The following is a 13,747-nucleotide window of genomic DNA, read 5'->3' as shown; positions in this document are numbered from 1 at the left end:
TTGTAGAATATTTTCAAAACACATCATTCCAACAACACAATTATTTGTTCTGTAGAATTATCAGTCTAACTGGCCTGTATGAGGACCAACCCTGTCACGTACAATAAAGTAATAAAATACCTCCAGAAAGTATTTCCATTAAAACAAATATCAACCCTCTGATACTGAAATTCACAAGAATGGCTAACATATCAACCCAGCCTTATACTCTGATCAGCTCAAGAAATTATCCCTGTTTTGTATGTCATGTGTACAGAATACCACATTCTATTTTGACTCTGTCCAGGAATATACAGACAATAAAGATCTCCATTTCTCTCTACTTCTCTCTCTCTCTTTTTTTTTCTCCTCACATACCAAAAAGAAAAAAAATTAAATAGAAATTGCAGAGATATGGATTCAGGAACAATTTGAGGTTTATTTAATTATAATTATTTATAATTATAATTATAAATAAATATTAACTAATCATTATCTAATTGTATATTCTTGAAGGGTGTATTAGCACCACCATATTAGATACATATATTTCCTAAAGTTATGTCGACACACCTGCCTGACATATAACATTGATACTACTGGTGGTACCCAGTCTGAATCTCTGCTTTGGTCAGTACAGGCTCCAGAATCAAAAAGCCAGATGCAACCTACACCTCTTATGGCCATTGTGGAGGCAAGAATGTCCAAAGCACATAGTCACCAGTTTAAATAAACAAATAATTTGCTAATATATACACATATACGTAGAAAACAAAAGTCTACAGAAAACCATTGAGATACCGTCTACTCTTAGGTAAAAAATGAAGTTTCAGTTGCTACCTTTGCACTGTTTTGGCTCACAGTTTTTTCCCCTTTTCTCTGAATATTAATCTTAGAAAGAAAAGTAATTTATTATCATGACAGAGTTACACACATACTCACATTATTTTATTAGAGTTTTTGTTAAAAACCTTAAGACTTGTCTCACTTGGTTCAAATATCTTTGTCCATTTAAAAAAACAAACAAAAAAAAAACCACCAGCGGAAGTTTCTCTACACCAGCTCTGCTTCTATATTATTTATATGGGATCCCATTTTTACTAGAAACTTGGATGATCAAGACAAAGGCAGCAGTAAAATGTTATGTGGTGTTCTTTAGGTACTGAAAAATCAAGTGGCAACCATTACATGTATGGCATGCTATCCAGTATACAGTAAAATTACACTGAATACTTACATTAGGCTGTTTTTTAGTTTTCAGCCTTATATTGACTGTTTATTGTCACTCACTCATCTACATATTACTGTTTATGCCACTTACAAATGGCATAATCTCTATAAGCACTTAAGCACTCTATAATCACTTAAACTTTCCTACACAATATTATTTACTGTAAAGCTAGACAGATCAATAAAAATTCTTTGCTTTCATATTGGACTTTCATTACTACAAATATCAGTAGAAACAGCCATCCTTTCCAGTAGGGGTTTTGAACACTTTTGAACATTTATTTCTTGTTATTTTCTTCTAATAAATATTCACATTGATGTGATTTTTCATCACACAGAAGTGAGAGAGAATTCAAAAAGTTGGTGTCTGTGGTTTGTGGTGGGACCAGTCTGAAATTTAAACCTGCAGATACATATTAAGGTCTTCCTCTAAACTGCATTATAACAGAAAATTGAATTACCTGTTTACATGTGATCACAAAGTACATGACCATAAAGTAAGCTTAATAACGTGGAATCACTTTCCTCTCTTGCAAGGAAACTATCTTGAAATGTGTATTACAAGATACCTTGCTTAAGGACTGCCTTTCCTTATCTATCCTGACAAACTTTCCACTAGTTAGCAAAGGATATCTCGTGCTTCAACTCATATGAGGAGAGTCCTAAGGAACTGAGAACTGACAGAAGTTCTCCTGGAGGAAATGGGGAGAAATGGGTAGCCTTGGGAAGGCTCTGCTGCTCCCCTGCCTCCCTGGGCTGTACTCTCATGCCACATTTCTGGCTAACAAAAGGTTGCAAATATGGCTTCAAGTCTGTGTTTGAATGACTGTTTTAATTCCAGGAATCCTTTTCTATGATTCTCTGGCAAATCCCTTCCCAGCATAATACTGGTTTTATGAATTCTAAAGAAGATTGGTAGCAAGGGGCAGACAAGGAAGTGAAGTAGTTTATAATAGAGTGTCTGAACATGTGAGTTCTTAGGCACACACTAAAAATAGCTAGGTTCATAAATTGGAATTACATTGGAAAATCTTTCTGATATTTGTCTTCTAGGAAAGAGATCCCCAAAGCATTATTTAAAATAGCCTTAACACCGATTAGATAAATACATTTAGATAAATTAAATAATTAAAACAGATTAGATAAATTTAGTAGTGTTGTGTACATATAAATATACATATACATATATTTATATATATATATGTGAAATTATTTTGGAAAAGTTTTAAGTTACTTTAGTCTAGAAAGATATCTTCATACAGGAACAGTTAGAACAGGAAAAAATGCAAATTATTGTGGCATTTTAACAGATATAATTTCTAAATATACAGCTTAATATCCTAAACAAAATAGTGCACATACCTTTTTTATTTATTTTTGTTTACAACATAAACTGTTTTTGAGCAAGCTTCTTCTTGTCAGTAATGAAATGTTTGTTCGTAAGAATACCTCATATACTTGTAGCATTATCAATCTAATCCATCTGTCCTCAAAAAAAGGAAGAAACAATTCCCCATATTTTTTCCAGCACCTATATGACACTGTCTGATTTCAGAGAAATCTCTCTTTTTTTTTTTCCTTCCCCATCCCCCCCCCCCCTATTTTTTTTTTTTGTTTGAGGATACATTCTTTCAAAAATGACATTCTATCTTTGCCCTCATTTGGAGAATTAGTCAAGGAACAAGAAAACTGCCATAAATTTACCAGAAATAAAAAGTCCTATAAAGACATCTAATTACAGAGTTATAGTTCTGCCACTGTATTTTAGGAAAACTCTGTAAAGTCGAACAGAAAATATATATTCACAATGTTGAGATACTTCATCTTCCAATACTGACCAGTACTCATACTCCTGTATTAGTATTGTAGTATTCAAAATTTAAAGTTGAACAACAGCCAGTCCTCAAATCAATATGAAGAGTTCAGTCTCAACGATACTCTCATAGGATATACATTAGAACTCTAATGAATGTTTGCAAAAGATCATGTATTCTTAGGACATTACCTAAACTAGATATTATCTTACTCTTGTATCCAATTAAGTCAGCACAGAAATTCTGTTTTATTAATCTTGTCCTGTTGAATAAAATTAAGTCACAATACCTAGACAAGACCAAAGCTTACCCTTCTTCCTTCAATAACAAAGCCTACTATGCCCGTTGTAAATTTCATGGCTTTAATTTTCTGGGTTTGGTTTGTTAGGATAGTAAAAAGAAAAGCCGCAAAAATACAGCATTAGGATCACAGCAGGTATTGAGACCCAAGTGAAGGGAGTGCCTCAGCACAGCCTGCATAACCAACTCTAAGGATGCTGAAAGCTTTGGATGTTGTAGGTAACCAGAAGCTACCAAGCTTTTAGAGAGTGCCTATTTTGGAAAGGGTGGGCAGCCTCCAATTTACTCATGTCAGACTTCAGGATTAAATATGTTCTGATAAAAGAACTACTCATTTAGTTTTACCTTAATGCTATCAAAGTTTACTGGCAGTTCTGCAACTCAGTAGTGAGTGTTAACTTCTACACTTCTATAATGGATATCACAGAGCAGGATTTAATGGGCTAGACCTAAAATCCTGCTTTCTCCTGGAGCCTTACTAGCTCCAGTGGAATCTGCTGGATATGGATGCTTTGCAGTTCTTCCACATTAAAGACAAAAGCAGTGTCATTGATCTCTGAAGTCATGTGTGTCCTTTTACAAAAAAATACAACCTTTATGTATATAAATAACCATCTATTAAACAAACAATACATACAAAAGAAAAGAAAGATAGTGGAATAGTGCTCAAGAGGCTGCCTGTTATGGTACATAACTTTCAAACTATCTACTAATCCTGTAATATATTATCTATATGTTCCATTTTCTTGAAGTTATCTTCATAATCAGGATGCTATCACAACTATCATGGGCATTGGAACTATTTTTAATTTTAATTTAAAGAGCAATTAAAGAAAGACAATGGATACACAAGATAATAAAGTAAGTGATTAGCAGCATGCAAATGACATAGGCTTAATGATAATATCCTGTTCTATTCTCCAAAGGGCCTGTTGAGAGAAGCCCTTCCTACATGTGGTTGTTCAGCTAATGTGCCTCAGCCTACAATTACGACATTGCTGACACCATTAACCACTGAAACAACATCACTTCACGAGATCCTTGTTGTCTCATTAAAATGCAAAGGGTCAGGTAATTTACCAGCATTGTGTATCTACTTCTGTTGAGGGTAATTAGCAAGCATTAGCCAGCACAGACTCCTACTGAGATCTAGTGAAACCCTCTGAAATATTAAAAAACATTTTTTCATATATTTGATGGGAATTTGAAAGATTAACAATTATAACCTCAACACACCTTTGTATTCAATAGCCCTAGAAATACAGAGGTATAAATATGTTCTGACTATCACAAGACTTTATGGTTGGTTATTTTAGAGACCATCCTTTCACTTTTCGAAAATTTACTCTTGCATACTTGGATCTGGATATGTATCTCCTTCTGCTATTAAGACTGTTTAAAAAACAAAGAGGCAGAGCAGCAAAACACCTTGCAGCTTCTTGAAGACTTAAAAAACAATTTATTTTTTTTTTCAAAAACACATTTTTCTATTAAACGCAGAGATTGGAGTAGTACAGCCAAATGTCCATGTTATCTTTCCTCCTAGTAATTAAAATTCCGTAATTCCAAAATTCCATTCCATTTAAAGCAACCTTGATGACATTCACTATTGGTTTACATCTCATCAGGGAGCAGAATGGTCTCTTATTCTTTAAATGGAAGTTTTGGAACATAAAACACATTCCAATAAAAGTGAACAGAAAATTATGAATTCATTAAACTACTTTGGTATCTTGTGCTATATATAATATTTATATTCCAACTACTGTAAAATATGCTTTAATATCTTTAGGCAACTATAAGGACTTAAATATTTATAAAATGGCTAAAGATAAAGTATAGCTCTCTTATTCCTACATACAGATGATGTAAGGCATGCAATCAAAGACAATAACACTTTCAACCCATTTGTCATCTTAAAGGAGCCTTTCAACTTCAGATCCCTTGTGTGCAATCTACATAAGAGTTGTTGCCTACATAGGCAACTCTAGAGGAGTTTGCTCCTTAAAAACTACCAAGAGTGCTATACTTCACATAAAACAGGGTTTTCTGAAAATGGAGACAAAACTATAAATTTGCAGGCAAAACAGCTCCAAGTGGGGCTTCAAAATACTGCTGTATTTATCTCTGGGACATCTGGGAACAGGAAGCATTTTGATTTAATATTTCATAACATAGAGGCAATTGCTTCCTTGCCTGGTGTATAATTAATGCTCATAAAAAGAGCAGGTTTTTTTATTCCTCAGCATCAGAAATGCACAAAACAGTACACCTTCATAATAGGGGGTTTGCTTTCAAGATGTTGAACAGCAAATAAAAATAAAATAGAGTCACCATGGATTTATATCAGTCTTGGGATGGTTAAATATATTTATAGTATAAGTGTGAAATCACGTGCTTGATGTACTGTGCTATCTACCTCTTTTGCCCAGTTTAATCTTTCTTTCGCTGAAGCAGAAGGTATCTTGAAAGCAGAGGAGGAACAAGCAATTGTGAAAGTTTGATGGTATTTGAGCTAGGACCTTGCAGCATTTCTCAAATACAAGGAAATTGCATCAAAGAAATGCGTCTCTCCAACCTTTCACCAACACATTTTTAGTTCATAAGCACTAGAATAAAAAACTTATTTATTTATTTATTTATTTATTTATTTTAAAGCAGTTTTTCTCTCCACCTAGCAGAACTCTGAAAGAGACAGGAAACCCTTCTCTATGTGTTCAGGTTCCAGCAGCTAATGCTAGCATCCAGCTACAAGGAAAATACAAGACATGCAAATGCTGCTGTGTGGGAACTTTTCTCTCAAGGGTTTCTTGTGAGGGCTGGAATGCTGGCTGCATCCTGTGACAGAAGGAAATGACTCCTAACATTGATGGCTTCTGTAGCCCCTGAAACAAAGTTAAGTGAACAGCCTCTCTCCCATCTAGCCTCTTTAGTTTATTTAAGTCACAGTCTTGCACATAATCTAACTTCACACAGGTGGATAGTTTCATTGAAGTCAGAGAGATTTATTAACCTGTATAACATTAGTCACATAACTTACATTTTTGAACAACAAAGCATCAGACTGTAAACTTGCCAGGGCAAAGGCCATATTTTATTCTTGTATATATCAGGACTATGACAAGAAGCTCTTAATCCCATCCAGAGCCCTGTGTGCTATCATCAAATAAATAACAGATATCAGTTGATTCATCTGGTTCAGGAGGATAAGAAATCATGTGTATGATGCCAAAAGATAATACTGAGTTATTTATCACAGTGACCTAATCTTAAAAAAAAAATAAATTATTTTATTTATTTATTTATTTATTTTGGTGCGCAAATTATGATGTAGGACCTGTGGTGGGAAGTTAGGAAACCCTTATCTCATTTTTCGCTTATTTACTTCATTACCTAGGATAAAGTTTTGAAAGCTAATAATGAAACAGAACTACAACAAACATTCCAAAAAATCAGTTGGTTAAACAATAACAACCAACTAAATACATTTTTTTTTTTAATAATCAGGTTATGAATTTTGTTTGTCTACACAGAAGAATATTTACACAAACTGATGCTAGCAAAAATACACCGAGAACTCAGGAACACGAAACGTAAGACTATCCTTACCAAGTGTAATCCCTGCACTAACCTACCAATCCTGACAAAATGATCATCCTGATGTATTTGAAAGTAAGGACTTTAATTTTTGCTTTTTCATATGATATAACAAATAAAACATAGGAAGCAGTGCTGGGGTTGCCACAGATTATTGAATTCTGTAACAGTCTAAAAGATAACTGAATTTATGATCCTCAAACCTTGTATTTTGAACTCTTCACTTTAAAGCTCTTTCTTATGACTGTAAAGACAGAGAAAAAATTAAATATTCACTAAAAAAAATACCCTTTTGGGATTATTCATATCAGAAATTTACTTTTTACCGTTTGAACTTTAAACATTTCTAACGACACTACAATACAGTTACCTCTGAAAATGACACAGCACCTTTGCTAACTAAAGGTTTTCAGACAGTATTTATCCTTTCTCTTCATTTAAGACTTTCCCTTTTTTCCAATCCTGATAACACTATTGTTCTCTCTCTTTTGCTAACATCTTAGATAAAACAATCAGGAATAATTTATTCGTAGAGGTGAAAAAAAAATTATTACCTGCAAAGACAACAGAATATAGATCTGAAATTGGTTTTAATGGGAGTTTTCTTGCAGCAGATTGGGGGACAAAGTCCACCAAAAGTTGCAGTAATGTAAGACTCAACCAACAGGTTGAGAAATGAATCTAACGACACTCAGTGGCTAATGAGTACCAACATCTTCTCTTGTCATCTTCGTAAAACAAAATTTAGGATTGCATCAGCAAAAAAATGATGATGAAAGCACCAGTGATTTTTAAAGGAACTAGATCAAATGAAACTAAACTTGTACGAGGATATTTAGCTTATATAATTGGATACACGTGAAAGTCCATGTATAAAATCCTGTGTATGTTTACTTGATTTTATAGGATTTTCCCCAAAAGAATCCTACCATGATGTATGTGAGATGTATTACCCTGCAGTTCATCCTCTCTTTATTTTTTATTCTTTCTTATTTTTCATTGGAGGATCTTTTATGAGAATTGTAAATGGAAGCCTTAGGAAGATCTCTCATGTTGAAAGAGTTCCTAGGGAAAATTCTCATATGTTGAAGCCCTTCAGAAAGGACCTGCAATTGCTACTGTGCTGAAATACAACTACCTTTCTGTACTGTGATTTGTCTTGTAATGTCCATTGAAAAAATGTTATTATACAGCCTCCCCTTTCTGTCCCTTAAACCTGCTTGAAGCCATGACTGCTTTTTTTTCTTTTATTTTTCTACTCTTTAGTAAGTGCTTTTTTAATGAAATGTACTGCTCTTACTATAAGGGACTCAAAATAAGATCTAAATCACTGTCCAATAAATGAAAATTATTGACTTGTGTGTCTGGAGTTACTACTCAAAGGCTACTCTGGTACAGTATTTATAAATCTATGAACAGTTAGGTATAATTGTCTTTCTGTTTTTGGGGGAAGAAAGCTAAATAGCAGTTTTAGTTACAACTGAAGAAAAATATTTTGCGTTGGGTCCCGTTCATCTGGTGGCTAAGCCAACAAGTAAAATTCCCACAATGTAAGACTGAAAGAAAATAAAGTAAATATGAAAAAAATATATGGAAACAGTTACTAGGTACTACTTGAGGAGGAAAGGATGGAAAGGTCAACAGAAGGAGGGAAAGGAGAATTACTGGGGATCTCCCAACATACTGCCCAAGGCAGAGCCCATCCTAGACTCCTTCCTGGGTGTTTTGGAGAAATGTTATTGCGACGGTACACAATTGCTTACCATGGATCTAATATTCTTTGGGCTTCTCTCCAAACTACCTCTTGATAAAATAATCTCACTTCCTGGTTGAGGGCACAGATTGAGAATTGGAAAGAACAAGGGACAGTTAAAACAAATCTCCAGTACCTGAGTGTGGCTTTTTCTTTTTTTTTTTTTTTTTTTCCACCACCACAACTGTACCTTTGTATGAACAGTTCTAGAGGAAGTGAAAGATATAAGCATGACTTCTTTTATCACAAATTAGACATCTGACTGAGATTATGAGTCATTTTGTGAATAGGCAACTCTACAGCATTTCATATTTCAGAAGCTGAGGTATCTTAAGGAAAATGATAAGGTTTGCTGCAGCTTCAATGGGACATGCTTTGGCCTTGTGTCCTTAGAATCTACATCTCCCAAAGGCAACAAACTGCCCTGATGATTCGAAAAAGTTCATTTTCAGGACATCAGAGTCTGTACCCTTTACATTTAGTGGGTCTAAGGAGTTGCCAAGCCAGCCTTGAAACCTTCAAAGGCCCTGAGACTGCTTTCAGCAGGAGAGCCTTCAACAACACAAGTTCACTTTGAAGAAGGTTCTTGTTAATTTTGAACACAATTACATACTACATTTTATGAAAAGAAAATTAGCAAGTACCTCCAGAACAGTTAGTATGCTTTTTCTTCTAATGCATGTTGCTTCACAGTTCTGTGTAGCTGTCAACTAGACAGCTGATGATGACTGTAGATCTGATATCTTAGATAGTTTAGTCTTATCTGCTCTGGGTAGTCCAGTGTCTGCTGTAGCTCTGATCCAGTATATATTTTATTTTCTGTGTCTTGGAAGTGTATTTCCAAGTACACTAGTACTGTCTGTGTCTGCACACACAGGACTGAAAGCAAGAGCTGAAGCGTGAACAAGAGACATACCTGAGGTCGATGGACTGTTTGCTATCTCACTCATTCAGACAACTGATTGTATTAGTTCCCTCTTTGTTCCCTCTTTTGTTTTCTCTCTTTTTTTTTTTTTTTTTTTCTCTTCTTCTCTTAATTGTCCCTAATCAGAAATCTGTCAAAATCCTCTCATCTTTGGACAGAAGATCACTCAAAGAGCTAAAAAACAACAGCAACAACAAACAAAACTACTCCTCATTTTACTTATTGTGTAGTGGGAGCAAAGAGGCATTTCCACCTGGCAGCTGAGCATCCTGAGCCCCTGTGAGCCAAGGTGGCAGGTCACCCTCAGAGAAGGGCTGCAGAGATGCTCCTGGTTTGGTAGTGGGGAGCTGCAGCCACTGACCACAAACCCCACCAAGCTCATGGATGTGGGCACCCACGGGTACCTGCCTATGGCTGCCAGAGCCCCCTGGTCCCCCTAATAATAAACATAATTTATGTATCAGGTTTGCATATGAGATTCAAGTGACTACAGATTTATACTAACATTTTACTTGGGATAGCAAGGGTAAGACTACACATTAATTCCCTCACCAAAGATCTTGCAATGTAGGCCATGTGTTTCTCAGGCTGTTCACATGTTTTGTTTTGTTTCTTTTCTTTTCAACACCCTGTCAAAGGTCAGCTGACATTCTTTCACATACCCAGATTTTCTAATGTCAGTTTTCCCTATGATCAGTAATAGGCATCACATAAAAGAGCAGCACAAAACATGGTGGTGGTGAGGAAAGTCAGAATTCAAAGTCATGTATCCAGAACTAAAAAGCTTAGACTGTCAATACTTAAAGTTTGTATAAGCTGATGTGAACTGGATTGTTTACCCAGAATAAGTACATTGCATAATACACAAATGTTTAAGCAAAAGTACAGTGCCCATTCATGCTGTAAATAAAAGTATTTACTTGCCAGTAATAAGCTGTGAGGTGGTTCTAGGATGCCACTTCTTGACCAGCAAAAGTTGAATCATGTTGTTTATATAATTTTCAGAACAGTTGTGACCACTATATGTTAAAAGTTCATTTTGTCAACTAAAATGTTGCATTGGATATAATTTCTGCTAAAGTTTGTGCTATCTATTGATCTAATTGCTTCCAAAAAAACTAACCATTGCATTCAAGGTCTTTCTAGAAAATTTACAGCACTGAAAGCAATGCAACCAATTCAGTAGTTATGGACACCATAATCAGAGAATTTACTGGGAAGATACATATGAAGCAACTAATTTTAGAAATAACACCTCCTAGTCGGTGCTCCAAACTAAAATAGGCTCCTGGTCATCTGCCTTATATTATGTCTTGTTTCCAAAGAAAATCTGCAGAAAGAGTCACCTTTTTTACACACAGAATAATATTTGTCTGAAGAAATGGCCAGGAATTCCTGTGAACTAGCCTATTGTCCCCCTGCTTCTCTGCATCAACACCACTGAACAGGTCTGAAGGGATTTAGACCATGATCTTAGTCTACATTTCCTGAGCAATAGGGGCTGTACCGTAGAAGCAACCTGAGTATTACAGTCACAGATTCATACAACAGTTCAGGTTTGAAATGACATCAGGTGATGTCTAGTCCAACTTCCTGCTCAAAGCAGGGTCTGGTATTAAATTCCTTTTTTTTTTTTTTCTTTCTTATTCTGAGCATTTTCCATATTTGAGACATTTCCGTATTCTATTCAAGAAGATATATTTCTGAGCTTCTGATACTTGACTCATAATTCTAAATTCCTGATTAGAGTGTGAAGACAAAGAGCTTAGTCTTAGTTCTCCCTCTTCTTGAGGTAAAACTATCTCTAGGTCAGGCTCATGGGGAAATTGCAGACCAAAACACTACCCTTTCTACACCTACATTTAAAGCAGGGCTGGATCCAGAGGGAGTATTTACTGTACACTTCCTAGGTTTATCATAGGTAGGACTTGAGCTGCATAAGCTGCAAGACCCTTCAGGGATGGAAAGATGATTAATTTTACACTGATAGTCTTTGCCAGGATGCTTATGACTGCTTTTCAGCTGCTTTGCACAGCCACAGTTGGTGTAAAATAGCCTTCAGCTACCAAGGAATCAGTCCCCTACTCTCAGCAAAGACTGAAAGATTTTGATCAACATCCTTAAATGGGATGAGTACATGTCAAAGCATGGGAAGACATCAGCTTTGAGTTAATTCTAAGTGGCTTTTTGAGCAAGAAGGCATACGAAGTATAAAGAGATTTAATTTAAAATTTTTGCTCTTTTTTTTTTTTTTTGTAAACTTTGTGCCTTGTACTACTCAGCTCTTTTTCTCTCTGGCTGCAATGTGCTTTACATAAAAGAGAAATGTTTTTATACCAAGGCTTAAGGTATTCCAAAGTTACTATGACTTAGCTTTGACTCTATAACATCAACTGCCCTGATAAGAAAACCACTGAGCAGGGCATGGTGAGCAAGCAGTGATTTCATACATTTTTTTAGGACAATTTAAAAAAAAAAAAGAGAAAGAGGGAAAAAAAAAAAAAAAAAAAAAAGATTAATGTTCATTCGTTTTTCCTCTACAAGATGTGCTTTGTGATGTAGCAGAGACACTACGTGACTGTCCCTTTAAAAGCCATCATACCAATCAGCAGGTTTAACTGTCAGGCAAGCTGATGTAGGGCTCTTTGAATTACTGAGTGAGGGATATTCTTCTTGCCAGGTCCTGTCCCCTGTAGGCACTGCAGAGAAGTATTATAGGGCAGTCCTTACCTTGGGAATTAGCCTGCAAGACCCCAATGCTGTCATCAAACTGCATAGATTTGATGTTGAGTGACGCCAAGATGCATTCCTTGTCCTGCAGCGAAGCATCATCAATATTATTCTGATTGGCTGACAGGATAACGCACATGTCGCAGAGGTTGATGTTGACAGCCCTTAAATCAGCCCGACTTAATGGCGTACCCTTCGGCACAGAGAAAAAAAAAGGGGGGGGGTGCAGGAAAGGAAAAAAAGAAAAACAAATTAAAGATTGAGAAAGAGCTTTGGGAAATTATTTAACAAGTATCTTTTTTATGCTCTGACATTAAGCTGGTCTAACTATGTGCCAGGGAATAGGAGATGTGTGCTAATCTAAAGGGTAGTTGGTGCTGATGGCAGCATTTTGGGTTCAGTCTCAATACTCAGTCAAGCTATTACTAACAAACAAGAAATAGGAATAATGCCAGCATTCTGCATCTCATCGGTGACTTGAAATTGTCTTGATTTAAGTTGCTATCATGTGGCAACCTCTGGCGCTCTGAATATAACACGGGGTATGTTTTAAAAGTCTATTTATCTGCTACCAAATTGCAACGGTCTTGGGCAAAAGAATAACAATTTAAACTGGAAAGCATTGTGTGTCCTAGACATCTGAAATGCAATCAAGATAAAGGTGGTTTTTGTACCTGGAGCAATCCACAAAAAAATTAATCCGTTTCATTGCATGTTTTTGGTACTTCTAGAAGGAAAACATACTGATCTTCAAAATCGTGTGATTAAATGCTTTGAAACAGAAACAAGACTAACTAAATGGTCACAACTAATGCACCAGTCTCTGTTACCACAATCCTCTATCAGAGATTGCAATATTGAAAATGAAACATTGCAGTAGATCATGGGTTTCATAGTTAACACAACTAAGACATGACACAATCCATTATGTTTGGTTTAACAACACTTGCCTTTCACATCCAACAGACCATATCTCTAGTTACAACATATTGTGCCTATGTCACAGAGGCTGCAAGTTCCAGGAGAAAAAAAAAAAAAAAAGTATAGAAACTAGATTCTGCTCTGCTGCCTTGCATGGTTTGGCATCCAGAGACCCTAATGATGAGAAGGAGACTATGCTGTCCCCTTTTCATATGTCACAAAACAGAGTCAAGACCCTATTCTTCCATCTCCTGATCACTCATGGTGAACCACTCCACCAAGAATACTCAATGCAAAAGTGCTTTTAAAATATGCCAAGTGAAGGCAGGGTTCAATTCTTCTGCAGTGATGGCCAGCGAGTTTCAGATATCAGCTTGACTGTTTCAAGTTACTTTCAAAAATTTTAGGCCAGAAACCCCTGGAAAACAGCATATATTGAAAGGATATGCTTTCATTATAAAATACTCAGAGCTTAAGATATGATTATTCTTGCCACCT

General features: G+C 35.7%; 1 protein-coding gene across 30 annotated transcripts in view; it reads right to left on the bottom strand.

Annotated features, from left to right (window-relative positions):
* KCNMA1 (potassium calcium-activated channel subfamily M alpha 1) overlaps positions 1–13,747 on the bottom strand; it is a 470,776-nt gene that overhangs the window by 31,545 nt on the left and 425,484 nt on the right. For all 30 annotated transcript variants that reach the window (XM_032191476.1, XM_032191474.1, XM_032191475.1 and 27 more), the window contains one exon: positions 12,329–12,521. In XM_032191476.1, coding sequence (XP_032047367.1) covers positions 12,329–12,521 — 193 coding nt within the window. The remainder of the gene's footprint in view (positions 1–12,328; positions 12,522–13,747) is intronic.

Source organism: Aythya fuligula, chromosome 7 (genome assembly GCF_009819795.1).
Source record: "Aythya fuligula isolate bAytFul2 chromosome 7, bAytFul2.pri, whole genome shotgun sequence".
In the NCBI taxonomy this organism is placed as follows: Eukaryota; Metazoa; Chordata; class Aves; order Anseriformes; family Anatidae; genus Aythya; species Aythya fuligula.
Note: the sequence above shows the minus strand (reverse complement) of the source record. Positions and strands in the feature narration are given on the sequence as shown.